The sequence below is a fragment of the Oenanthe melanoleuca genome, chromosome 9, assembly GCF_029582105.1.
Source record: "Oenanthe melanoleuca isolate GR-GAL-2019-014 chromosome 9, OMel1.0, whole genome shotgun sequence".
Lineage (NCBI taxonomy): Eukaryota > Metazoa > Chordata > Aves > Passeriformes > Muscicapidae > Oenanthe > Oenanthe melanoleuca.
The window spans coordinates 13,260,091-13,288,059 of NC_079343.1; the positions used below are offsets into that span (position 1 = coordinate 13,260,091).

Consider the following 27,969-nt stretch of genomic DNA (forward strand, 5'->3'; position numbering starts at 1 on the left):
GTACCTTCACACAAGATTAAACCTCACGGGTACATTTTAAAAATAGGTTTTGGTTTGCTGGCCTTCCTTTTCTGTGTAGGGTGAAGGAAACTCCTCCACGTGAAGGACCTGCACTCCTCTGCTCTCCATCCATGACACAAAGTGCCTGGTACGTGTGTGTGTGTGTGTGTGTGTGTGCAGGGGCCTGGCAGGATCCTTCCTGTCCTGACAGCCCAGGAGTATTACAGATAATTGGAAGACTCACCTAGAAAACACCTTTGTGCAGGTGAGGAGCTGGTTTCAAGCCTGTGACTCGGGTAAGTGCTCAGTGAATATTCCCTTTTCCCTTCCAGACACTGGGTTATGGGCAAGTCGGAAAGCCAGATGGATATAACTGAAATGAACACTCCAAAACCAAAGAAGAAGCTGGGATGGAGTGGCCTGGAGGTCGGGCTGGCAGTGGTGGTGGTGCTGCTGACCATCGTGGCCATCACCATGATCGCCCTGTACGCCACCTACGACGGTGAGCTGGGAATGGGGAGATCAGGGAATGGGGTGAGCTGGGAATGGGGTGAGCTGGGAATGGGGAGAGCTGGGAATGGGGAGAGCTGGGAATGGGGTGAGCTGGGAATGGGGTGAGCTGGGAACGGGGAGAGCTGGGAATGGGGAGAGCTGGGAATGGGGAGAGCAGGGAATGGGGAGAGCTGGGAATGGGGTGAGCTGGGAATGGGGAGAGCAGGGAATGGGGTGAGCTGGGAATGGGGAGAGCTGGGAATGGGGAGAGCTGGGAATGGGGAGAGCTGGGAACGGGGAGAGCTGGGAATGGGGAGAGCAGGGAATGGGGTGAGCTGGGAATGGGGAGAGCTGGGAATGGGGTGAGCTGGGAATGGGGAGAGCAGGGAATGGGGTGAGCTGGGAATGGGGAGAGCTGGGAATGGGGAGAGCTGGGAATGGGGAGAGCTGGGAACGGGGAGAGCTGGGAATGGGGAGAGCAGGGAATGGGGTGAGCTGGGAATGGGGAGAGCTGGGAATGGGGAGAACTGGGAACGGGGAGAGCTGGGAACGGGGAGAGCTGGGAATGGGGAGAGCTGGGAATGGGGAGAGCTGGGAATGGGGAGAGCTGGGAATGGGGTGAGCTGGGAATGGGGTGAGCTGGGAATGGGGAGAGAAGGGAATGGGGAGAGCTGGGAATGGGGAGAGCTGGGAATGGGGTGAGCAGGGAATGGGGTGAGCTGGGAATGGGGTGAGCTGGGAATGGGGTGAGCTGGGAACGGGGTGAGCTGGGAATGGGGTGAGCTGGGAATGGGGTGAGCTGGGAGTGGGGAGAGCTGGGAGTGGGGTGAGCTGGGAATGGGGTGAGCTGGGAATGGGGAGAGCTGGGAATGGGGTGAGCTGGGAATGGGGAGAGCAGGGAATGGGGTGAGCTGGGAATGGGGTGAGCTGGGAATGGGGAGAGCTGGGAATGGGGAGAGCTGGGAGTGGGGTGAGCTGGGAATGGGGTGAGCTGGGAATGGGGAGAGCAGGGAATGGGGTGAGCTGGGAGTGGGGTGAGCTGGGAATGGGGTGAGCTGGGAATGGGGAGAGCAGGGAATGGGGTGAGCTGGGAATGGGGTGAGCTGGGAATGGGGTGAGCTGGGAGTGGGGAGAGCTGGGAGTGGGGTGAGCTGGGAATGGGGAGAGCTGGGAATGGGGAGAGCTGGGAGTGGGGTGAGCTGGGAATGGGGTGAGCTGGGAATGGGGAGAGCTGGGAATGGGGTGAGCTGGGAATGGGGGGGTTGGGTGCTGGTGAAGGGTTTAGGGTGATACTGAAGGGTTTAGGGTGATACTGAAGGGTTTAGGTGCTGGTGAAGGGTTTAGGGTGATACTGAAGGGTTTAGGGTGATATTGAAGGGTTTGGGTGCTGGTGAAGGGTTTAGGGTGATACTGAAGGCTTTAGGGTGATACTGAAGGGTTTAGGTGCTGGCTGAGGGGTTTGGGGTGTTGGTTGAAGGGTTTAGGGTGTTGGTTGAAATGTAAAGATGCATCCACACATCTTGTTGCTGGAAAAGCTCAGAAACTGCCTTTCCAACTGGGACTCAGTAAATTCATTTGTTCACAAAAAGTTGTGGTAAACACAAACCATCTGCTTGTTCTGACTTAGGAATACTTCTGTTTGTAATTAATGCTTCAGTAAGCAAAAATCCCAGCAAATTACAACATGGCTGAAGAAAAGCAAACTCCAGGGCTTGCTTTGTGTTCCTGTAGATGCATGAAAATCCTATTTTTTCCTTTTTCAGGCTGTTGCAGCAAGGACTCTCAGTGAGTGTAGTCATCCTGAGAGGTTTTGTGCTTCAGCAGCCAGAGCAAAATAATTTCATTCAGGGGGAAATACCCTGATAATTTTTGGAAAAGATAATATAGAGAAGCTAAAATTTCCATCTAGGGTCAAACTAGAACTTTTTCATTATATTGGGAATGAAGTGCTTTTAATTTTGAAGTACTTCATAATTTTGTTTAGGCTTTTTGTTGAAGTACAGTTCTATTGAAGGCTTTCTATTGAAGTGTAGTTATGGGATGGAAAAATGCCATCATGGGGGAAAAAAAAATTATTTCCAAAGTCTCAAAAGGAAATATTCTCATGTTCCTGAATCTTGTATTTTGTCAGGAGACTTCAGAGTGAATGTCTCAGAATTTTCATATAATTCCTTGAAAATCCTTTTGTCATTGTAAAGTATTGCTAAATTCAAACTGGCTTTGTAATTCTCTCCAGTCCTTCAGCTACTTTTTCTAAATTGCTTCTTTGTTATAAAAATAGTGTTTTGCCCACCTCCAGTTGAGAGGACATTTTCCTCTGATGACTACAAAAGTTGCACATGATGAGTGACTAGCACTGAATGACCCTAAAGGGTTGAAGATGATGATTATTTTTAGAGCCTGAGCCTATAAATATTCCCTTACTGAGTGTAAGGTGTCCATTCATATTATCTTACTGTACACTGCAATTAAATTGACTGTCAGTGGAAATATTTACAGTAGATTTTATTATATTGACATTGAGTACAGAATTAACAATATGATTGCATTCTCTTTTAGATGGGGTTTGCAAGACTCCAGACTGTATCAAATCAGGTAAGAATGAAAAATGCCTGTTTTTAACTAATTTAGACAAAATTACTACCATGGAATTCCCCCACCTAACTGCAGACAAGTGTGGCACATGCAAGTGTGGGTCTGTTTCCCCACTTGATTTTCTTGGCATAGTTAAACTCTCGTGCTGTGATATTGTCAAGGTTACAGAGCACCCTCCATGTCCAAAAGATTCTGGATGTTCTATTCTGACAAGCTGCTCCATCCCTCAGTAACTCATGGAGTTGTTAAAGGGTCCTGTTAAAGCAGGAGAGGTTTGGAGAGATGAGGCACAATCTAGCAAGAAGTGCCAAAATCAATTAGAACAATTTGCTCTTTTATGCTTCTGTTAAATGCTATAGCAGCATTTAACCACTGGAAAGGGATAAAGTGAAGATACTGACAGAATTGATTGTTCATTTGAGACAAGAGCTGCCAATAAACAACCAGAAGAAAAAAAAATGTAGTGAAATAAATAATGAACAAATAAAGAAGGAAAAATGTGATGAGAATTCCCCAGGGTAAAATACCAGTAAGTGCATGGCACTGTCACCCATGGATCTGTGAGACCACTGCAGGGCAGCACAGGAAGGCAGTTTGTGCATTTGAGCATTTTTGGATAAGCTGACACACTCTGATAACTTCCCTGAGCTCAGGCACACAGCCTGATGGAACAGGGGATTTTGGTCTCTGTTTCATACCTAGCTAAGCACATTGTTTTGCTCCTGGATCCTCCCCAGGTCACTTGCCAGCTTATATTACTTTATTTGTAAGCTATTAAAGCAACAACTGATAATCAGGAGTATGACAATAAAATTAATCATTACAAGTAATTGATAGGCAGCTCTACATCCTTGGTGGCAGGTAGGACCTGAGTAAACAAGGGACAGTAGGAACAAAGCCAAACACTGGTTTGTCACAGCAACACTGAGCACTAATGAAGAGTACACTGTGTATTATCTGTATTTGTATAGGTATAAATTCACCTGGATTAGAGATAAAATAAAACATTCATAACATAAGCACATTCCCTTGGTTATAATATACCTGTGGTATCAGCCAAATAATGAATGGTTATTATATATCTTGGTTATTATTGTATCTTGAAGAGAATATTCTGCATGGTCATATTTAATTTATGTACTTCACATGCAGCCCCTAATGAAAGACCACAGCTCCCACAGCAGAGCCCTTGCTGGCACTTTTGCAGTATTTAAGTTGTGATAAAAGTTGCTAGCTCCTACTGGGCTGGACCTTGGAGCAGGGGTTATGAGAGAGGATGATTTCTGTGTGACAGGAGCAGGCACAGAGCTTTACCCAGTGCTGACCCAACTGCACAGCTCAAACCAGATTTGACATGACTCTGTTAATGATTCCTCAGATTGAAGCAAGTCATGGATGTCTCCTGGCTCTTGTGAGCTTTTTCCCAAAGTGACAGTCAGTGGGTAAGGGCCATCTTCTGCTGGTGTCAGATGTTCCTGTGCTATGTTAGTGCCTGGCAGGGCCAGTGACCAGTGGGGTGTCCAGTCCTGGCCTGACACATGCCAAGCTCATCCCAGGACAGGGATGTCCTCCAGGTGCTGCCCCAGTCTGGCAGAGAGATTCAGAGGGATACCCTTAAGGCAGAGATGTTAGGAATAATTACAGCTTTCCTCTTTCACAGCAAATAGGTGAAGTTTGGACAGGAATAAACCCTTCCCCTAACTGAAACAGCAAAAAAGACAGAAACCAGCACAGAGCTTCCACAATCCCAGAGCACTTGGGGCTGCAGCAAGTGTCACACTTAGTAAAATCCTGACTGAATTTCCCAGTCTCTGGCTGTTGGCATGAACCTGTGTCCCTTCAAATAGAAGTCACCCTGAAGCCACTGACTTCACAAGGAAAAGCACCAGCTAGGTGGCTTTGCATCTGTTTCCACTGTGGGTTTTATGCTACTGAAGCAGTCTGAGGTTGAAAATGCACCTGTCTGTGGCTATTTCCATCTTGCAGGCACTGGAACATTGTAAAACCATCAGATGTTGGCCTAGAATGTAACACTCCTAAGCCAACAGAAAAACTGGGGCAGGCAAATCTACACAAACACCACAGACTATCTCTCAATTTCCACCAGCACAGGAGACATGGAAAGTATTGAAAGTACTGGAAAAGTAACTATAAATATTTGACTTGCCCATGTGGAGGAATGAACACATGAAATCACAAGCCTCATAATTTACTAAAAATAATGTCAGAAAAATGGGAAGAATATTCAGTATCCTGGGAAATTCAGAGGTATCCCTAGCTCTTGCCTGACTCCTAATCTCTCCTTTCTGTGAGAGCCTCTGTTCTGGCACACTGGTGCTAGAGCAGTCTGGGTGGAATTGGAGTAGGAATAGGGAAAAGCCCAGAGGGTTTATGGACAGCAGTGGGAAGCTGTCATCAAGGAATTGGATTTCACTAGAATCCCTGTCACAGCTGCTCAGTGACTGGCCAGTCTTGGACAAGCCACTCCAGAGGGTCAAAGGATAGCAAGAGGCAGTGTCAGTTCTAGATTAAATGTGGAGCAGGTCTAAAAATGAGTATAGCTTCCAGAAGGCATTAATGGAAAAACCCTTCCTGACAAGAGCTGAAATAGTCCAGCAAAGTCACTATTTTATTGAAATAGCCAGGATTCAGTTAAGTCTAAATCATACTTAATTACCAAAACTACATTACAGTGGATACTTAACCTATGTCTTAGGTTATGCCTTGTGCTTTTAATGTCCCTTTTCAGCCTGTTTCAGTACAAAGAAAGGTAAGTGAGGGGTAAATGAAACATCCTACATTTATTTAGAAGGAGTAGCACTGACAGGGAGCAGGAACATCTGTCACTTTACCACCAGTACACAGCCAACTGGAAAGTACAGAAGAGTGGTCAGCACAGGAATAGCAATTCCTTGTTCACCGAGGAGAACTTTGGTCTAGAGCATTCAAGCAAGCTCGAGCCTATTCTAAACTGAAGCTGTTGATGAGCTCCCTGTTGGGAAGGGCAGAGTGTTGGTGAGTTCTGTGTGTGTCACACAGCTGCACGGATCCTGGAGAACATGGACCCCAGTGCCAGGCCCTGCCAGGACTTCTACCAGTTCGCCTGCGGGGGGTGGCTCAAGAGGAACGTCATCCCCGAGACCAGCTCCCGTTACAGCAACTTTGACATTTTGAGAGACCAGCTAGAAGTTGTTTTAAAAGGTCAGTGGAGTTTGGGCACTAAGTAAAGTTTCTTCTTTGCCTTACGTGTCATCCTAAGAAGTTGTGGTTTTCTAGCAAAGCTTAAAATACCGGCAGATATTTGAGGGTTTTTGGCTCAGGACAAGCCTGCCCCGAGCTGTGTGCTGGCAGCAGGCTCTGGGGCTGTGCTGCTGTGTCTGAACTGGGGCAGAGCTGCCCCTGCTGCTATCTGCACACAGACCAGGGGCCTGAGCCTGCCCAGCAGTGGCATCAGGCAGGAGGAGGAGGAGGAGGAGGATGATGATGATGATGATGATGATGATGATGATGATGATGATGTCTGTCTGTGCCCACATCAGCTGGAGTGCTGGAAGCTGCTCTCTGGCAGCTCATGTCCTGCCTATCCTGTTCCATCAGGAAGCCCAAAGAGCAAGCAAACCATTTTCCTCCCTGTCACATCACCAGTATCAAACTGTTCACCATCCCATTTTCCAGGTGAAAATAACAGAGTCCAAGAAGTCACTCTGTACTCATCTAGCACTCTCCAGCCCACTCTCTCCAGGCTAAATAACCTTTTTTTCTAAGTTTGCCTGTCTCCTGGGTTTACACAATGGCCTGGTTGCTCAAACCTGTCCCTGAGAAGTGAGAGCCTTTGCCTTTCACACAGGGTGACCCACAGAGCATCTCTGCCTCTGTTGGGCTCCACAGGCTGCAGCCATCCCCCAAATGCTGCATTTCCCCTCAGCTCCCTGGAGCTGGACACAGCTCCCCTGCTCCCAGACCTGCCAGGACAGAGCAGCAGTGACACTGTCTGTCTGTGTGTTCCAGATGTCCTCGACACCCCCAGCACCAGCGACATCCCAGCAGTGCAGAAGGCAAAAACTCTCTTCAGGTCCTGCATAAATGAAAGTGAGTGTCCCCTGATACTGCACACAGGGCACCTCAGCAGCCACCCCTCTATCCTGTCCTGGGCAGCATTTCTCTGATATCCTTTGTGAAAACTAAAATTTATCTGTTCTATAGAGTCCAGTCAGAATGTCAGCAGTAAAACTGGTATTGTACCTCCTGTTTTACTACCTTAGCTATTTTAGGTAACTCTTCAGTTACTAATTTGCTGCAGATATATAAACTCAAATCCTTTCAGTTAAATGGGAGTTAACTTCTTTTGTTATTTAAATTACCGGGGATGAGGTGAAAGCTACCTGGCACACCAGGCTCTGCCACTAGAACAAAGAGCAGTGCTTCCTAAATCATATTTTTATAGTTTCTGTAATAGTGTGAATACTTTTCAGAACTATTATTTCAAGCTATCTGCAGAGAGAAAAAGATACTTCAGTACTTCAATGTCATGGTCTCAAGGATGTGCATATGCTGTTTGTGACTGGAACAGTTTTACATGAAATGTTAAAGCACAGTCATACATCAGAGCAAACTGCTGCTGTGGTGATGGGGGAAACAGTGCTCAGCTTCAATGTTCTGAACTCATTATAATATATATTATAATATATAACATTTGTGTGGTTTAAAATGTCATGGTAACTCATTTTATTTTTTCCAAAAGCTGCCATTGATAGCAGAGGTGGAAGGCCTCTAATTAGTTTATTGCCAAATGTGTCTGAGTGGCCTGTAGCAACAACTGACTGGGATGCTTCCTATGGTAAGATAACCTCTGCTTATTTCTTTTTTAGTTAAAATATCTAAAACATTTAATTTATTGCTTACCAAATATGGATACTGACTATACCTTTCCTTTGCTTAGGGACTGCTTGGACAGCTGAGACAGCTATTGCACAGCTCAACTCCAGATATGGAAAAAAGGTCCTTATTAATTTTTTTGTTGGCACAGACGATAAAAATTCCACAGCACATATCATTCACGTAAGTCTGGGTGCCTTGGCCTTGTTGATCATAAGAGTGCAGCAGATAACTGAAGCACAGACACAAATGTTAACAAGGAGAAAGATCAGTGATCTGAATTGGACCTGGGTACTTTGTAGATGAATTTGTGCATTAATGTGGTTCCCAGCTGAAAGTCTGGGGTTCAGAGCTGCCTGTCTGTTCTCCAAGCTGACATCTTTGTTCTGTTCCTGCCAGTGAGATGGGAGTGACAGGGACAGAAGGGTCATCTCTGAAACCTGAACACCAGACGAGGCAGGAGGAGCTCTGGGGGCTGTGGGATGCAGGGAGAGGAGCACGGGGCCAGTGTCTCCTCTATGGGTGGATGGAGCTGTGAGCACTGAGTGTGCAGGGATTTCAGGGATGCAGGAGCTGCCCTGATTGTCTCTGGGCTCTTTTGTCATCTGTAGTTCACCTGTTTTCACACTGGCTACCAGCTGCAGTGTTCAGCAACAGGAGAAAGAGATTGAAAAGAAATACTGAAAGTTTAACAAGAATGAAAATAGCTCAAGGTGGGATCAGGAGGAGAGGGGAACGCCCTTGTGGCCAGAAGGTGACTTGGCCAGTGAAGCATCAGCAGGTGTAGTTAGCAAGAGAAGAGCACAGTGCTCTGCCTTTCCCCTGAAGCTCTTGCCAGTTTTTATTTGCATTTGCAGATCGACCAGCCGGGGCTGGGCCTGCCTTCCCGGGACTACTACGAGTGCACTGGTGCATACCAAGAGGTGAGGCAGCTGCACTCACTGCTGACACTGCTGTGCTTCACCCTGTCTTTGCAAGGCTGCAGCTTGGCTTCTTAACCCCTCTTGGGAGGAGATAAGCATGAGACAATTTAGCTTTGTTATAGAGCCTCTGCCAGGCTTCCCAGCTGGATCAAGAGCTATCCCCCGATGTCAGAGCTGCATTTAGACAGAGCACAAGTGGTCAGGATCAGCCCAGTTCTGCCAGTGCAGAAAGGAGGCCACTCCTGAGCTGAGACCAGCAGCAAGTGGCCAATGCTGCAGGTGAACTACTTCTGCCAGGAACAGGGTGGGATGAAAACCAGAACATTCAGAACCAGACACGCTTTGCTGCATGAAAGATCTGAGAAGATCTGAGAGGATCACAGTCTCCTACATCAACTGCTGAGCACAAACACAGAGCAAAAGGATGTGATAGATAGAAATGGCTCAGATACCCGAAACCTCCTATGGTCTCCTTTAATTCCTGTTTACTCATTACTGCTGAGGCTCTCATTAGGCTGTTAGCACTGACACCGTATCCCTGTTGCTAATCTTGGATGTGCTTTAAGTCCTTGAGAGCTGATGGGTGTCTGTGCCGAAGTCATGGAGCTGAAACTGCTACCACAGTGACCTTTAATTAACCACATTCCTTCTGTGGAATTAAATGCAGCAGCAATGAGAAAGTGCACAGGCCATTTGGGCTTTGTAGGTATTTTGCTGATGTGCCAACAGTTAATAGTGATTACATTTAATTACAGGTCACATGCTCATTAAGACAATCATTGCCATCTGAAGTGCTCAGTCCCATGTGAGATGGCCTTTAGGAGCTGACTCACATTGCACAGGCTGCTCCTGCCATGTGTTGTGGTAACTGCAGCACTGACAGACAACTCCTGTCCTCTGACCTACCTGAGGATCAGCTCTGCACTGCTGGGAGCAGAGGAGGAAGTATTGTTGAAAAACAGCTTTATCCCCGTGGGCAGGCTCCCAGTGCCCAGTGTCCTGCTCCAGGTGGGAGCTGTTCCTCAGCTGCCCTTGGTCTGGCTCCTGCTGGGTTATCCCATCCAGGAGCTGCATCCCCTCTGCCTCCAGAAGGACTCCCCACCCCTGAGCTACAGGGGGAACCTGCCCATGAGAGAATTTTAAATTCTTCTCCTGTAAGATACAGGATGGCTCTGCTCAGACAGGAGTGATTCTGATGGTTTAAGTTTCCACTGAAATTGCTGAGGCTATTTATACAGTTCAGATGAAATTTGCTGACTTAGTTCTTTGCTACCTGACTTAAGAGTTGCACTGAGGAGAAGAATAAAGTCACTGATTGGCACCTAAAAATCTCTGTTAGCTTCCTGGTTTGAGGTCATAGCTATATGGAATTTCATGGTTTTTAGAGTGTTGGAATGCACTGTCTGTTGTGACTTGTAGCTGTCAGTGGTTTCGTGGGCAGCTCTCTTTCTGAAGTGATCTCTCTTGCTTGTAACTGGCACTGGGAGTTCTGCCCTTTGGGCTGCTGTGACATGCACACCTTACTAATCCTACCTTTAATCACTGGTTTGGTAGATTACATTGCATAAACCAGATTTATTATTTGATAGCTGATACAGAAGTATGCATGTTTTTTATTTGCATTGAAAATGAATATTGAAAACAGCATTTATGTTGATAGAAAAATGAGTGTGACTTACCAGCAAGGAATTAGAATTACAAATAATAATGGAATTGCAATAAAACTGAGGTACCATAAAATATAATGACACCTCAAGATATTTGGCAGTGTGAGATTTCAGAGAATTTGCTGCTGTATTTACATTCTTACCATTAGTGAACTCTTTAATGTTAAATTTCATATATATGAAATTTAATATTATGTATGAATATAGATATATTAATATTATATTATTAAATTTAACATGATATATGAATTTATATATTCATATATATTATATATATATGAAATTTAACCTTGAAGAGTTTCCCAGTGATAAGAATGTAAATACACCAATCTGTCACTGTCACTAATGATACACCAACGTGAGTTCTGGCTGTTCCAAGGTGCACTGGAGGAGGTTCACAGCTTCTGGGAGTGCTTTTCCCACAAAGCCAATTCCCTTGTTTTATGCTCCTGGGAACACAGCTCTTTGGAAATGGTATTTTTGGAAGTTGTAATTAAAGTGAGCTAGAAAAAACATGGGAGATGGTTTAAATATGGACATCCACATGTCTCATTGTAAATAATGCAGAGTGCAGTCCTTGGGAGTGTTTGAACAGTCTCCAGTTCCCCAGCAGTGCTCCAGGAGGGAACATTCACAGTTAATTTCTAGCTGTGATCTAACAGTATTTCTGATAAAATTGACCTGTTTAAATAAGGGATGAAGAACTGTAGTTCATAAAAATGGAAATTAAACCTTGAAGATAATCAGGGTGTGCTCTACTTTGAAGAGTTCTGTCTTTAAGCTGTTCCTGTTTTTTTCCTGCAGGCATGTTCTGCCTATGTTGATTTCATGATTTCTGTAGCTGAACTAATCCTACAAGAAAGAAATATTTCTGTCAACGAGAGTGATATTTCTGCACAAATGAGAAGAGTAATGGAGCTGGAGAAAGAGATTGCCAACGTAAGAAAAACATCTTCAAACTATCCTTTAAATAACTGACTTTTCATACCACCTAAGAGAGCTGGCTGTAAAGTGAGAGGTTGAGTTCCTTGCTGGTGCTGTTTGTGGGAGCAGGGCTGTGTGGAGCCTGTCACACCTGGAGGAGCAGACAGCAATGCAGCTGTGGCCTGGGAGGAGCAGGGGAAATATTTGAGGCAGCTGTTTTCCAGCAACAAAATGTTTTGTCCTGATCTGTTCACAGAAACCCTGCAAGAGCAGAGAGACAGGCTTGGGTTTTGGTGACTGTGGTTTGGAGTGTGAGTTTTGGGAGATGCTTTGGGGCCTCTCCTGCCTTTGTCCTGTTTCCCCTTGGGCTGTTTGGTTCCCAGAGCAGCAGATTCCAGCCCTTGGCCTGCTGTGAGCACAAAGTCATGTTTGTGCTGCACAGGCTGCTCCACAATGCTGATTGTTCCAAGGGCTTTTTTAACCAAACACTGTTCTCCCTTAAAAGAAAAGGGCAAAGGAAAAATAATATCATAAATTTGACTTTGGAGAAATAGGGAGAGTTTGTATGTGCATGAAGAAAACCAAAGGCATTCATGAGCAAACCATTATTCATTTAATTATTATTAACCATTGCAGCAGGACCTGGAGCTGAGGATCACCATGAAACAGGCTGAATACACATTTTACAGCTCCAGCTGTTTTTGAAGTTACACTGATAGTAAAGTCACATACTTGGGAAAACTATTTATATAAAACTAAAACCATCTGATTTTGATTTTCTTCATTTTCATGAGAAACACACCTCTGGGCTTGGATCAGAGATGGGCAATTATTACAAAAAGGAATTCATTGAAGAAAGGTTTTAAAGGAGCATGAAAGGAACCCACACCTGCAATGTCCCTGCAGCAGTTGCTGCTGGTGCTGGGGCAGCTGCCTCTGCCTGGGATTTTAACCTCTCATCCACCACTCAGTATCAGCCTGAATGTGCCTGAAGAGAGCTGGCATTGTGCTTTGGGATTTGTTAAAAAAACACAGAAAAAGCCACTGAATGCACAATGGAATAGGAAAGAGGAAGTGGAAGAGAAGGATAAAAGGAGGCTTGGCATAACTGATTTTCCAAAGCATTTAAAAGGGTGAAATCTGCAGCTGTGGATGCAGAGCAGCACAGGCTGTGGGGCTGGGGGCTGTGCCTCCAGCACTACCATGGGTCACAGACAGACAGAGCACCCTGATCCCTGCACCCAACCAGAACCAAACCTCCTGGCAACCCAATATACTCAGTCATTTTCTCCTGATTAACTCTGGCAGGCAACAACAAAATCTGAAGACAGAAATGATCCACTTCTGCTCTACAACAAAATGACCTTGGCACAACTCCAAAGCAACTTCTCACTGGAAATCAATAAGAAGGTGAGTGATCAATGACCTGGTATTTAACCTCTCATTTATCACTGATGGGATTAAACAATGAAGCCTGAAATTTTTTTCTGTTAAAGAATTGCCGTATTTTCAGTTGATGCACATCCCTGATGTGCACTCTTACCTACTCTTCTGGTGACACCGAAGTGTCTGCACATTCTGTACCCTCTGCTTCTCCTCACCTGAAGGCACAGCTTCCCACCTGCCTCCACACAGACATGGAAAAGCACAAAGGAAAAAAAATATCCAGTGGAAGGTGTCTCTGCCCATGGCAGGGGTTGGAAATAGATGATTTTTAAGATCCCTTCCAACCCAAAGCATCCTGTGATTCTGTATCCTGTTCCCCATCCCCATGGCTCAGGGCCCAGGACAGAAGTCCAGCCTGTAGCCACAGCTGGTTCAGGGATGTTTAGTGGCTACTCAGCCCCACTCTGTGTCCAGAGCTGCAGATTCAGAACAAAAACCCAGTTTGCCCAGCACTGCCTCAGTAAATACTGCTCCCCAGGCAGGCAGAAAGAGCCCAGGCTGCCAGGCCCATGAAATGGGACAATTCTGCACATCCCAGCTCTGCTCTCACCCTGAGCCATGTGCTGTTTGTGCAGGGCAGCCTTTAACTGCTGGCACCAGAGTGCAGCTGAAAACCAGCCCCAGCTTTGCCAGCACAGCTCTGACTCCTCAGGAACATAATGTCATCCTGAACATGGCTAGTTCTTATTCCCATGACTTTTATTGAGGTTTCTGAGGCCAGTGAGGTGCAATGAAACACTGTTATTCTTGGCACTTTTTCATATTCACTGCAATTTTATTGACTTTCATTCTCTGACAGTTGCCTCCTGCCTGGTTTAATTGGTTTCATAATTCACTGTCTCCCCCAGGTGCAGTTGGTTACCATTGCAGTCATCCTGTCAGAAAACAACTCCTGTCATACCATGGCATTGCCCTGGTTATTATTAGTTCCTGGGGGGTGCTGCAGATCAGCACTAATTTTAATTAATTCCAAGATGCTCAAAAGACACTTGATGGGAGTTGGTAGCACTGTAATGTCTAAGGATAGAACAGCAATTATTCCCAGATTAGCCTGAAGTTTGCTGCTTCTCTCTCAGTTCCTGAAAGCTTATCTGTTCTCCTCAGCTACTTCCATTTGTCTGAGGGAAGACATTACCTCTTCCAACAACCTTTCCAAAGATGCAGGCAGGGAAAAATCACCAGCACTTTTTACAGTAATAGGCAGAACAGGGACTTTAAAAATTAACAAAAAATTGTGTTAGTTTGAAATCAAAGCAATTTCTCTACTCTTTCTGCCAAATACCCTCTGTGTTAAAAACATTTTTGGAGCTATAAATGAACTCAGGCCAGTTATTATTACAATAACCCCATTTATAAGCAGTGCAAATTTTAGGGAAACTAAATGCAGAGCATTTGTGTCATGCAAACATATTTAAAGTATTTATGATAGAACCATATCATAATGCATATTGATTTTCCAGGTGTTCAACTGGTCAGAATTCATAAATGCTATCATGTCAACTGTCCAAATCAACATTGACAACACAGAACATGTCATTGTTTATGACCCTGACTACCTTCTCAAGCTCAAGTCTATTCTTGTGAAATACTCTCCCAGGTAGGTGTGTTAAGTATTCTTGGTACTTGCATTTTCTTTCCAGAAAACTTACAAAGCCTCAAAACATCACCACTGATTATTCTTGTTTTGTTAAACAGGGACCTGCAGAATTACATGACCTGGAGATTTGTGATGGATCTTGTCAACAGCCTCAGCAGGGACTACAAGGACACGAGGAATGCTTTCCGTAAGGTGCAGAAATTCACCTCTCCCTGCCTTTTAATGATGGCTTTGGTGAGCCACAAAAGAGGTTTTCTGATGTAGGTGTAGTATATAAATATTTCATGGATTTTGGATTTTGCACACAAAAGCCAGATGTGTTTGCTGTGGAATGTATCTATAATTTATGGGATTTATGCCTGATGGCTGAGTGGATTTGAGAGCACTGCTCTGGTACTTGGTCTCTTGTTTTTATGCATCTAAATTAATCCCATTTATTTGCAAGGATTACAGTCCTGACTGCCTTGTTAGAAACTCTTCATCATCCAAAGGAATATATTCCAAGGCAAACATTAAGGCCTGAATCTTGGTTTTCAGTCATTTGATCCTGCTGATAGCCTAGTGCTTTTATGGACATGCTGAGCAATTTCAGCAGTTGGATGTTGCTGTGGAAGGATTACGGAGTGGTGAGAGAACACAGCAACAAGACACTCTCCTGCTTGGTGCAGGAAAGAGCAAGAAAGAGAATTTATTGAAAGAAGCCATTGCCTTAAATAAGGCAGTTTGTGCAAAACAAAATACAGACAGATCATTGGTCAGAGAGAGAGACACCTCTTGTGCCAGGCTTTCCCATGGACCTTGCAGGTGTTTATCTCTTGTGTTTACAATAAAGAAGGAACCTCTAGCTTGGGGAAAATCCTAGCTGAGGCTGAGAAAGATTCATGGCCTGAGAAAAATACTTAGAACTAGAAAAAAGGCCTGACAGATTTTGCCTAGGCCTTCAGCAGTGTCCACAGCTGGACACAGAAGTTCTTTGTGCTTCCATGGCAGAACTTTTTCCTCTGTGAGGAGTTTGGAGTGCTGCTCCCGCTGCAGTGAGGGCAGCAGCAGGGTGGCCATGGGTGGGAGTGCCAGGGTGGCCGTGGGTGGGAGTGCCAGGTGACAGCAGGGTGGCCGTGGGTGGCAGTGCCAGGGTGGCCGTGGGTGGCAGTGCCAGGGTGGCCGTGGGTGCCCCCTGAGCCCCGTGTGCCCCCCAGGCCCTGTATGGCACCACGTCCGAGACGGCGGCCTGGCGCCGCTGCGCCAACTACGTCAACGGGAACATGGAGAGCGCCGTGGGCCGGCTCTACGTGCAGGAGGCCTTTGCTGGGGACAGCAAACACGTGGTAAGGCCCCAGCCCCAGCCTGTGCCACCAGAGTGGCACTGCATCACTGCCCCGTGCCAGCAGTGTGGCACTGCATCACTGCCCTGTGCCAGCAGTGTGGCACTGCATCACTGCCCTGTGCCACCAGAGTGGCACTGCATCACTGCCCTGTGCCAGCAGTGTGGCACTGCATCACTGCCCCGTGCCAGCAGTGTGGCACTGCATCACTGCCCCGTGCCACCAGAGTGGCACTGCATCACTGCCCCGTGCCAGCAGTGTGGCACTGCATCACTGCCCCGTGCCAGCAGAGTGGCACTGCATCACTGCCCTGTGCCAGCAGTGTGGCACTGCATCACTGCCCCGTGCCACCAGAGTGGCACTGCATCACTGCCCTGTGCCAGCAGTGTGGCACTGCATCACTGCCCCGTGCCACCAGAGTGGCACTGCATCACTGCCCCGTGCCAGCAGTGTGGCACTGCATCACTGCCCTGTGCCACCAGAGTGGCTCTGCATCACTGCCCTGTGCCAGCAGTGTGGCACTGCATCACTGCCCCGTGCCACCAGAGTGGCACTGCATCACTGCCCCGTGCCAGCAGTGTGGCACTGCATCACTGCCCCGTGCCACCAGAGTGGCACTGCATCACTGCCCCGTGCCAGCAGTGTGGCACTGCATCACTGCCCCGTGCCAGTAGTGTGGCACTGCATCACTGCCCTGTGCCAGCAGTGTGGCACTGCATCACTGCCCTGTGCCAGCAGTGTGGCACTGCATCACTGCCCTGTGCCACCAGAGTGGCACTGCATCACTGCCCCGTGCCAGCAGTGTGGCACTGCATCACTGCCCCGTGCCAGCAGTGTGGCACTGCATCACCGCCCCGTGCCAGCAGTGTGGCACTGCATCACTGCCCTGTGCCAGCAGTGTGGCTCTGCATCACTGCCCCGTGCCCCCTGACACCGCTCTGAGTAGCCTTTATCACGGTCTGCTCAGAGCGGGGTCGGTGTTTCAGTTTTTGTTGAAGTGGTAAAAGGGTCATTACAAAGTTTGAAAATGGGAGTTTTTTCGAGTGTGAAGTGTGAGGGCTGCAGGTGCACAGCTGGAGGAGAGAGGCCCTGTGTCTCTCTGAGCCAGGCGCATGGGCAGGCTGGGCAGCAGCCAAGCCCCACAGCCCAGCAGCAGCACTTTGAGACAGACAGCAGGTCACATCCTGCCACCTCTGGGCACAGGGGCAGTGGGCTATTTCTGTTTGCCTTCAGCCACACAGAAAGTTCCTGGAAATGGCCCTGAAGGGAAGCCTTAGCTGATTGCACTGGAATCCTGGTGTGAAACAAGCCATTTTTGGGGTTGGCATAAACACGATTCCATCAGATGCACAACATCCAGCAGGGCAATGTCTATCAGGTTTTGGTAACCTGGATGACTGAACTGCACTGTCCACCATCCTACTCTGTGGGTTTGTAACATTCTGATGTTTTTTCCAGGTTGAAGAAATGATTGCAGATATACGTGATGTTTTTATAAAAACCTTAGACGAACTTTCCTGGATGGATGCAGAGACCAAAAAGAGAGCAGAACAAAAAGTAAGTTCTGTCTGAAATATTGGTAATGTGTAGGTCTATAAGAATCAGTATTTTGATTGTCCTGACAAAAATAAGCAGTAACTTCTATCACTATATTGTAATAAAAACACATTTACACTGTGCTTATATAGGCACAGCAGCTGAGGATTCCATGGGAAGGGGCCTCTGGAGATGGGCACACAAATAGAGAGAATCTGTATCCAAGATTAAAATCAGTGATTAAGGAGCTAGAGAATGAATATCTACAGGAAAACTATACTGAAAATGAGAAGGAATGATTTCTGGTGATTTGACCAGCTCTGAGGAGGAACAGGATAAAACCCATAAACTTGTGCTTCCAATGAATAAAAATTGTAAAGAAAACCTATATATAATTAACACCCTGTGGTTTCTGCAGTGCCTTCCATATTGCCTTTCTTATATAATTTATTATTTAAAAACGTGGCTGGATTTGCTATGGATATCAAATTTCACTGTCCCTAGGCAAGAGCAATTAGAGAGAGGATTGGTTATCCCGATGAGATCGTGACAGATGACAACAAGCTCAACAGTGAGTACCAGGAGGTAAGTTTGCACAACAGGAGAGTTAGAAAAGCTTCAGAGAAGAAGATGTGCATTTGTTTCCCTGGCCCAGCCAGCCTTGTGCAGTGCACAGGCTCTGCAAACCGAGGTCTAATTGTAGATAAAAAACACTTTCAAATGTGTTGCTTAGCTCACCATGCTCAAGACTAGATTTTCCTGATCCATGTCTTTTATCCCAAATCAGTAACACCACCACTAACTCCTCTTCCCCCTTTCTTTTTAGCTGAACTACAAAGAAGAAGAATACTTTGAAAACATTATTCAAAATTTAGTATTTACCCAGAAGAAAAGGTTGAAAAAGCTTAGAGAGAAGGTGGACAAAGAGGAGTAAGTATTTAATAATACTGTCTAGTCTTTTATCCAGTTTGCACAGGAGAAGATACCTTGCAACTTCAAATATTCTGTGATTCTGTTACAGTTTCTAGGCTCATTCTAGCAATCATTAACTTTGCAATTAACAATTGAAATACTAACGTTTGTTCTTCTGGTGTTACCAGGTGGATAAGTGGAGCTGCTGTTGTCAATGCTTTTTATTCAGCAAGCAGGAATCAGATAGGTAAGGTTTACCAATTAATTGATGCCCAAATTATCTATTTTTATATATGTATGTATGTGCTTCTAAAATCAGAAAGTGAAACAATCTTGATATTACAAGTTTGAGTATAAAGATTCCTAATGTCAGCCCACCCAAAACCATCCGTGGAAACAAAAAACTCTGTCCATTTTGGCCAAAGATTAGAACCACATGGAGGCCCCAAGGTTTCTCATCTTGTGAACCATCCCAGCTCCCTTCACAGTCACAAAACATTTCACAACATGAATTATGCTCCTCGATATTTCTGTCACATCCATTCTGCAAACACTGTTCAAATTTTAGTCACAGACTGCAGTGTCCTTTCTAGGCCATCACTGAGGTACTGTGATCCACCTGTAACTCCTGAAAACAAGTCTAAAACAAGTCCTAAAACAAGTCTAAAAAAATGGAAAAGCCTTGTCCTGAAGGGCTGTGCACAGAAATGAAACAGGATCATTTCTTGATGTCAGCATTTAGCTCTTTGCTGAACAGTTAACACAAAAACTTCCAGAAGGCTTTGCTTAGAATAGCTTTGTTCAGTAATTTGTAGGAAAGGAATCATGATGTGGAAGACTGAAACTGGTGACTGGCAGTTGATGTGAGTCATAAATTCTTACCTCATCCTTTAACTATGGCATGCACAGGATAATTAAAGCAGTCTGATCTTTAGAGTGATGTCTGAATTAGCTTAGAACTAGACTTTAAAAACCCCTCTAAAGAGCAGTTCTGTGCAGATGAGCAGGGAACCTGGAGCTCTGTTACTCCATCTGGGTGTGGTGGGACCTGCATGGCAGAACTGGCTTACTTCTAACCTGTCCATTATTTTCTGGTTTTCCCATGGTTCTTTCTTGTCCTTAAAGAAAGCCCTAGAACTGAACATTTATATGAAAGGCAAGAAGTATCAATCTTCTTTCTTTTGCTGTGTGAGAACTGTCACCCAATTCCTTCTGTCTGTTTAAGTAGTGTAGAGTTACATCCACCTCCTTCCCAGGGAGAATTAATACTTTATATTGCCACAGCAGCAGGGAGACAGGAAAAGCCTTCACGAGGTACTAAGTGGAACTGAATATTTTATAGTATTTTATTACTCCTAATTTATAAAAAGATCTGAATTGCAACATGGTTTCTTTTTAAATGAATTGTTTTGGAGAAGCCTAGAAAAATGAGCAGAGAAATGGGTAAAAGGAGCTGCTTTGTTCCAGTTCTTTTATTGACAGCTTGGCCTATTTTTTATTGATTCTAGTGGGAGTTACTTGTATTTTCAAGGGAAGAATAAATTCCTGTCTCTAAGATTGATTTGTGATGGAATGATCAAATAATTTATTCTTCTTGGGGGACACCCTCCCACTTCTCACAATGTTGTGAGGTTTGTTTAAGGATGAGACAGAAGTCTGTGAATGCTAAGTGATGTAAATTGGAACAAACTGCTTTTTCCTGCAGAGCAAAGTAGTAACAAAGCAAAAGCTGCTCATGATTTTGGAAGTGTGTGAGGAGGGGAGGGGTCCTGCTGCTCTGCTCCTGCTGCCCCACAGCATTCCCCTGTCAGCCCCTTGCAGCTGGGAGCGCTGAGGGAACGGGTGCTTTGGGTGAAGCCAGAAAAGTCTGGCCCCACTGGATAAGGAGGCAGGGCTTTAACTGTGCTGTGGGGTTTTTTTCAGTCTTCCCTGCAGGCATTTTGCAGCCCCCTTTCTTCAGTGCCTCCCAGCCCAGGTCTCTGAATTACGGCGGCATCGGGATGGTCATCGGGCACGAGATCACCCACGGCTTCGACGACAACGGTGAGCCCCGGGTGTGACACAGCCAGGGCACGGGGTGCTGCTCCTGCTGCAGCCTGGGCCCTCCCAGGGGCCCCCCAGAGGGACAGGAATTCCCATATGGAACATCAGCCCGGGTTTCTGAGCCATTACAGCATTGTTCTCCCAACAGCACAATCCAAAGTCTCGTTCCCCCCCTCACTGCACCAAACCCTCTTCTCTTGCATAAATAATTCTGTTTAACACGCTGTTACAGGCAGGAATTTTAATGAGAACGGAGACCTGGTGGACTGGTGGACTGAAGAATCAGCAAGGAATTTCAAGGAGCTGTCCCAGTGCATGGTGTACCAGTATGGGAACTTCTCGTGGGACCTGGCAGGTGGACAGAACGTAGGTCCCGTTTGTGGAGTCCCCATGCTGCTTCCATGAGACAGAACTGCTTGCAGCAAGGCACAAGAAATTGTTTCTCTCAGTTCAACTGGCTGGCTTTTTACAGCCTGACAATATATTCCATCACACAGGATAGGGAAGAGATAAAACTCCCAGCCCTGAGGTTTTCCCAAAACATGTGTTGAAGTGTGGGAACTCAGAGAGAGGCCAGTAAAAATAGAGAAGAAAATTTCAACATATTTTTCTGCCCTTTTCTTCACACATTAAATTCAATCAAAGGATGATTCTAGATTTTGCAGCTTTGGCTGTCATAAATCAATGTTGGACTAAAGGTTAAAATATGTGGGTTTTTTTTAAAAATAGAATTAGAGATTTCCCATTATGAAAGCTCCATCATCTTTGGTGATGTTTGACTGACAGGAATACCTGCTAAATAGAGAACTTCTATGGGTCTGACTACCAAGAAGCTACTGAACTTGCCTAGTATACAGAAAAATTCCTCCTAGCAGGTTTGCTGATGTCTGCTAAGAGACAATTTCAGCAATTTGGAGTTTGAATTTTAACTTGTCTACAGACTACAGATTCTGTCCACTTCCTCTAACTGGAACTGTGGTAAGAAACTGGATTAAAGACAAGGAGAAAAGAGGAAGAATAAATGAGTAATGACTAAATAGCAGAAAATCTGGGTAAGAGATACAGAGCCTAGAAAGTTGCCTGGAGGGGAAGGAAGAGGATTAGATATACAATAATATCTCAAAACATGGATTTTGAGACAAGAGACATAAGGACTTTTCAGAGATTTTAACATAATCCTCTGCTAAACCTTCAGATTTTAAGGTAATTCTTTCCTTTAGAAACTGAAAAATGCACAGTTTGGTGTTACAGGTCCTGGATAAGCTTTTTTTTTTTTCAGAAACCAATTCTTTATCTTGCTATTTTACAGCTGAGTGGAATCAACACACTGGGAGAAAACATTGCTGATAATGGGGGTGTGAGACAAGCATACAAGGTAAGAAGTATCCATTTTTCTATTTTTGCTGAAACTGTGGGAGATTAAGAAAATCAGTTTCAGAGCCTTGGAAGAAGAAACAGTTTCTGTGTTAGGGCCAGGAGCAGCCCTACTGTGCCATCAAGGTCTGGATTAAAGCTGCTGGCCAGCTGTGGCATTTCTCTCATCCTGTTAATCATGTCAGGCTGCAGATTACCTGTTCCTAGGGAACTCCTTCTCTTTTTGTTTTGCTCTGTGAATAAGGAATGTGTGGAATGGAAACATTCACTGGCTCACACTTGGACCATGACCTAAAGAAAGTGCTGATCCAGCAGCTGTCTGTCTCTGGCTGCTGTTCCCAGCTTTTGCAGGCCAGGCAGGAGGGCAGAATGCCTTTCCTCTGACCCATGAACATGAACACTTTGCTTTTCATCTTGCACAGATGACTTGGGCCCTCTGTTCTGGCATCCCAAGACTCAGAGACACTGCACTCCCTGCACTGAGCCTTCCAAGGGAGCTTTTTTTGCTTTCCTTCTCTTCCTCACATAGCTGCTGGGCTCCCCAGCTTGGCCACTGTTGAGTGAAGTCACAGACACAGGTTTTTCTGTGAGCATGGTCTGGATGAGAGTAGCTCAGCCTCTCTATCAGCTTTTCTTGTTACTCACAAACCTGATGGCTGCAAGCCTCAGCAATGTGATCCTCCTTCTGCTTCCCTGAGCACCTTCTTCTGTGGCAAAATACTCAACATTTGATAACTGAGTGCTGCCACTGCTCAAAGAGCCTCTGGATGCAAGGGCCAACTCATGCTGCTCCAAGCTCTCACTGCAAATGGACATGTTTGAGAGCAAAGACAATTACTAATGAGAGTTCAAGGAATGATTTGGAAGCCTAAAAGAGGCATCAGGCTTATTAGATTAGTCTGATCTTCAGTTACTGGAATATTTGGGCAAAGTACAAAGCCATGAAAGGGGATATGCTTTCTGAAAGGAATGGGAGTAGCCAGAAAAATTAGATCAGATGTATTAAAAATCATTATGGCATCATATAAACAGTAAAAAAGGTCGAAAAGGAATCTTGAGAGGTGAGTGTTCCACCTCCCTCTGCATGCAGGTGGGACCAGGCCCTTCTGCACCCTCCCAGCTCCCAGGGAGCATTCCTGTGTGCCACGGCTGCCCCAGCACTGCTAACACAGCAATCTGCTCCTTTCTCTCCTGTGACCTTTCACATATTTGAAGACTTGCTTCCAGGCCCAGACTCCTCTCCTTTAGACTAAACAAACCCAATTCTTCCGATCTTTCCTCATAGGTCATGTTTGTTAGACCTCTGCTCATTCCTGCTGCTTTCTCCTGGACTCTGTCCAGTTGTCCACACCCTTTTGAAGGGCAGTGCCCAAAACTGGACAGAGTGCTCCAGCTGAGCCCTGGCCAGTGCCAAGGGAAGGACAAGGGTTACTTCATGGATTTCACAGAGGCCACTCCTGTTTGCACATCCCAGTGTGGCACTGCCTTCTTTGCAGGGCTGTGGCACTGCTGGCTCTCACTGAGCTGCTACCCATGGAAACCTCCAGAGCCTTTTCCAGGGGCTGCCACCTGCTCACTCCTCAGCTGTGCTTGGCCAGGTGACTGGCTTTGCTTTGGCACTGACCTCAGGCACAACATCGCTCCAGCATCTTTCTTCAGGATGATACACTAACAGCACATTGTCTCCATAAGAAACATGAAATCAGCTGGTTTTACCGTGGCAAGGTTTTCAAGTCTTCTGCAATTCACTTTAAAAAAACCAAACCCCAAAATACCCACAGTGGAAAAAGTCTCTTTTTCATGATGCAGCATTAGGTAATTGATAGCACAGTACTAAGAAATGGCCCTGCTGGCTTCTGCTTCAAGGTGGAATCTGTGGGATGGATGGCCAAGGGAGGCAACAATTTATTATGTCAAGGAATCCATGTTCCTCCTTGTCATCATTTCATTTTGACTGGAAAAAGGCTGGAAGTGGTAACATTTCTACTCACTTCATTCTACAGGCTTATGAAAACTTTGTGAAAAAACATGGAAAAGAAAAGCTTCTTCCTGGTCTCGACATGAACCACAAACAGCTGTTTTTCCTGAACTTTGCACAGGTATCTTTTACTTCTTGCCTGAGGGCTTTGAAAACCACTTGGCATTACAGTTGGACAGCAGGTCAGAACAGGCTGACTCCCATGGGCTAACTGAGAGCTGCAGAGCTGAGCAGTGTTCACTGCAGAGCTGTGAAAATAAAGTCTTGTGAGGGGGTTTTTATCTTCCCTAAAGAAATTAATTCAGCCACTCATAAGCCTGGTAGGACGTGCCTTTGTCTGATGACAATGATGTACTTTTTTAACAAAATACACCCTTTTTTCTCTATGTTCTAATGTGGAATTTATCCTCATGAACACTGGGTGTTTCACAGTTAAATGACAGCAGGTCTCTTCCTGTAAAATCTTGGGCTAATGATGCTTTTCTTTGTTACTGTGCAGGTGTGGTGTGGAACGTACAGACCAGAATATGCAGTGAACTCCATCAAGACAGACGTGCACAGCCCAGGCAGATTCAGGTCAGCAGAGGCAGCAATCCTGGGGTGTGACACCTGTGCAGCAGCCCTTGTGTGCTGGGGCTGCAGTGAGCCTGCCTGAGGGCTGGCTGCCCTTCCCAGGGGGTTACACACACACAGCCACAGGCAGGGCACTCTGGGGCTGCTCAGGAGGGGACAGACGGGCTGGGCTGGCCCTGGCCCTTCCAGGGGACAAAGCCCTTCCCAGGCAGCTCCAGGGGCAGAGGAGGGAGGTGGGATCCTTGTCTCATCCTTGGGAAGATCCAGCCTAGCTCTGTCCAGCTGTGGAGCAGCTCTGAGCAGTCTCCAGCACAGGACACCCACCCCATCACCTGGCTGTCACTGTGTGCCTGTTACTGCAGAGCCCCAGTGACCCTGTCTGGAATCCAGGGCTCCCAAAATAGCTCCTGACAGGTTCTTATACACCAACAGCACGATTAACTTCTGTCCTCTGCTGAGGTCACAGGTAGAATCAGTGGGAGATCACTGCCCCTTGCCCTTAACAAACCCCTGTGCTGTGGTACAAAAGCAGATGTGCATTTTGTGTCTGGTGTGCTCAGCCAGCCTTCCCAAGGTCAGCTGGGCTCAGTTCAGTAGAGCCATGCTCAGGGTGCAAGCCTTTGAGCCAGACAAGGATCTTTCCTTTTTATCTGAAGTCAGAGCAGCCTATTCAGCAGGGCAGCAATGTGCTCCACTAAACCTGTTTGGTGCAAGGCCACGAGATCAGTGGTGGTGCAGCCATCTCAGCATCTGCTGCTGCTGGAAGGCTGAGTCACCTGCAGCTCCATGTCCACAACAGCCAAGTTCTCTGCTGATACAACCCACTACACTAATTCCAGCATCTTCCTTTCAATGGCTTTCCACCAAACCTTGTTTATCCCACACACTCAGATATGCAGTGAAAGCAGTGACTGTTCTCCCCTGCTCCTGCTCTCTTTGGGGGTGGGTTGTGCTCTCTGGGATCTCTCCCAGGCCTTGGTGCACCAGCTCCTAAGGCATTCCTGTCTGGTCTCAGTGCTAATGAGGCTCCAGAGGCCCTTCAGAACCTCAACACATCTGATTTGGATGAGGCACGAGGCCTTTGAAGTTGACTAGTTCAGCATCTCAGAGTAACAAGCTGTGTTTGTGTGTACCCTGGATACATCCCATCCTGCTGTGCTGCCTGTACCTCGGCAGGACAGGCTATAAACTTTATATGCAGTGATGCAAACGCTCATAAGAAACCAGACAACATTCTTAGAATGGGCAGTCATTGTCAGGACGAGGCCCCCTAAGAGCTCCAAAATAGAAAACATTTCATGAGACATACCCACAAAATTAACACCTAATAACATACTATGTAAGTGTCACAAAGGCTCCCAAGGTGCCTTTTTGATTATTATTTTACACTGTGGGCTGTTTCTCTTTACAAGTAGGACAGTCCCTCATAAAAATTGTTAATTGCAGAGCATCCCATTTCAGCAGTTCTAGTTCATTGGAGCAGGGAAGCACAGCTAGATCACCACAATGCATGACTTTTTGGATAACCCTTTTTCTGTGCCATCTCCTTCCTCTGCTCCCAAGAGCAGGGACTCACTTTTGGCCTTGTAGGAGAGTGGAAGTGCTGCAGGTGTCACTGCTGAACTTCACCTCAGTTTCTGTGGGCACACCCTGCTTCTAATGGAACACAACTCTCAGAATAATAATCAATTACTCAAAGAAGCAGTTCTTTAAAGAACTCCTGGCCCACAATCAATGTCCATCAGTACCTGTGTTTGAGCTGTTTCCCTGCACAGGTATGTGCTGCTGCATTCCCCGTGCTGAAGGAACAAGTGACCTTTGGCAGAGCTGTTCACACATGTTCACAATTACACACATAAAAGCAGCCTTAGCTGGGATGGCCTCATGCTCACTTCCCATGTTGAGTTGAAAGCCATTGTTTGTACGAGTCTTTTTGCCAGGAAACTCATTCACTGGAAAATCTGTGCAGAACGCCCAGAGGAGCAGCATGATCTCAGTTAAAACTTGGTGTAAAAATGTAAATGAACATTCACTGATGAGTTACCACACAGCCCTTGACCTCAGGGTCTTATTTTCCCTTCACCATGAAACTTGTCAGCAAAACGTAGCTGAGAAAATCCTCGGTGAAAACTCCTGACAAGCAAGAAATCTGCCTTAGGTGAAAGAACTGGCTTGTGAGAGCCAGCCATGAGGAAGGGACAGGTGCTGTGGTTTTGGGGTTGCAATAGGGGCAAGATGAAGTGAAGAACACACAGGCAGCCCTTGAGGTGGAGTGAAGCAACAGCGAGCTCAGCACAGGGCGTTCCCCACCCCGGGAGGTGACACAACCGAACGAGTTACAAAACACGGGTCGTGCTGTCTGTGCCAAAGCAAGGCCAGCAGCAGTGACAGCGTGTGGCTTTGTTTTGAAGGGTCCTGGGGTCGCTGCAGAACTCCCCAGAGTTTTCAGAAGCCTTTTCCTGCACCACGAGAGACAACATGGACCCTGCCAAGAAGTGCCGCGTCTGGTGACGGACTGCAAGCCTCGCCTCCCCAGGAGCTTTCCAGGAAAAGAGACCCTGCCAGTGGGCTTGGGGAAGGGCAGGAGGGAAGGAAGCAGAGGGGACACGCTCGGGACACGCTGCAGCCCTCGTTAAACACGCAGAGCCCAGCCAGGACTGCGGCAGCGCCGGGAGCCGGGCTGGCTCACCTGTGTGGCAGCCGCACCTGCCCAGCCCGGCCCTGCCCACAGCCGCTCTTTGGACTCACCGCTAAATGGCAAAGCGCAGCATCTCCCGCCGTGCGGGATTTCTGATCGGGGGGAAGGAAGTCAGGAACACATTTTAGCCATCATGACACGACAGACACACTTTATATCCCGGTGTCAGACTTTGTGCACTCTGCTGTTGGCAAATCTGTTCTACCAAATGTTTCCATTTTACTTGAAACCATTTATACGAGAGGAGTCCAAAGACCTGCTGTACTTCAGTAACTTCTCACTAATTACTCCAGCCTGTATTACCTACGTCCCTATTCACAACAGTTAATTTACAGCTTTCCAGCCCAACTGAAATCATAGGTAATTTATTCATTTCTGTATGAATCATCTGTAAGATTATGATCAAAGATCTGTAACATTGTGACCCTTTCACCATTTTCTAAGCTTTTTCTTGCTTTCTCTAAAGTTGCTCTTTTTTAAAGTTTCTAGTAATGTATAAATCATAGTTTTTATATTTAAATCTTGAGCTACACTTTTGACTTGAAGTATTGTAACATATTTTATCAGTGGCTGCATAGAACTGGGAAATTGAACTAAAGCATGGTATCAGGCAATAAGACAAAGCCTACAAAACTGAGTTCCCCAGTGGAGGGACAAACATTGGAGTTTTCAGGCTGACTCTGATCAGGCTCTGATCCTGCACTAACTCGTACAGTTCTGATCAGTGTCAGTCCTCACCAGGAAAGCTGCACAGCTGATTGCAAGGGTCTCAAGGAGCTTTAAGTAGGAGGGTAAAAGGCTTTAAATCTGCAATGATATGTATTAAACATTCTCATGCAGATTGCAAAGGAACTTACTGCTTTGTTTGTCAAAGCAAAGACATTTGCAAACCAAGTACCAGATACCTCAGATGACTGCTACTATAGGTCTATTTAAAAACCTATGTTCTTTTAGCTTTCTGAGTTTGTCATCTGATCAAAACATTTTGATAATAAACTGAAATTATGAGCCAAA

The 27,969-nt window shown here is 46.1% G+C and overlaps 1 protein-coding gene across 1 annotated transcript; it reads left to right on the plus strand.

Annotated features, from left to right (window-relative positions):
* On the plus strand, positions 1–27,969 carry MME (membrane metalloendopeptidase). Its single transcript, XM_056498952.1, has 23 exons — positions 1–148; positions 333–502; positions 3,052–3,087; positions 6,127–6,288; positions 7,096–7,176; positions 7,829–7,924; positions 8,027–8,145; positions 8,820–8,885; positions 11,357–11,491; positions 12,785–12,886; positions 14,383–14,519; positions 14,618–14,711; positions 15,716–15,844; positions 17,300–17,398; positions 17,882–17,962; positions 18,204–18,307; positions 18,478–18,536; positions 20,213–20,332; positions 20,565–20,698; positions 21,642–21,707; positions 23,710–23,805; positions 24,184–24,260; positions 26,669–27,969. Exons 2-23 carry the CDS (start codon positions 343–345, stop codon positions 26,766–26,768), a joined length of 2,253 nt encoding a protein of 750 aa, XP_056354927.1. The 5' UTR covers positions 1–148; positions 333–342; the 3' UTR covers positions 26,769–27,969.

Coding starts and splice junctions, on each gene's coding strand:
- MME (XM_056498952.1), top strand. CDS start 343: ATGGGCAAGTCGGAAAGCCAGATGGATATAACTGAAATGAACACTCCA. Junction 7,925..8,026: donor TGACTGGGATGCTTCCTATG/GTAAGATAACCT, acceptor TCCTTTGCTTAG/GGACTGCTTGGACAGCTGAG. Junction 14,712..15,715: donor CGAGGAATGCTTTCCGTAAG/GTGCAGAAATTC, acceptor TGTGCCCCCCAG/GCCCTGTATGGCACCACGTC.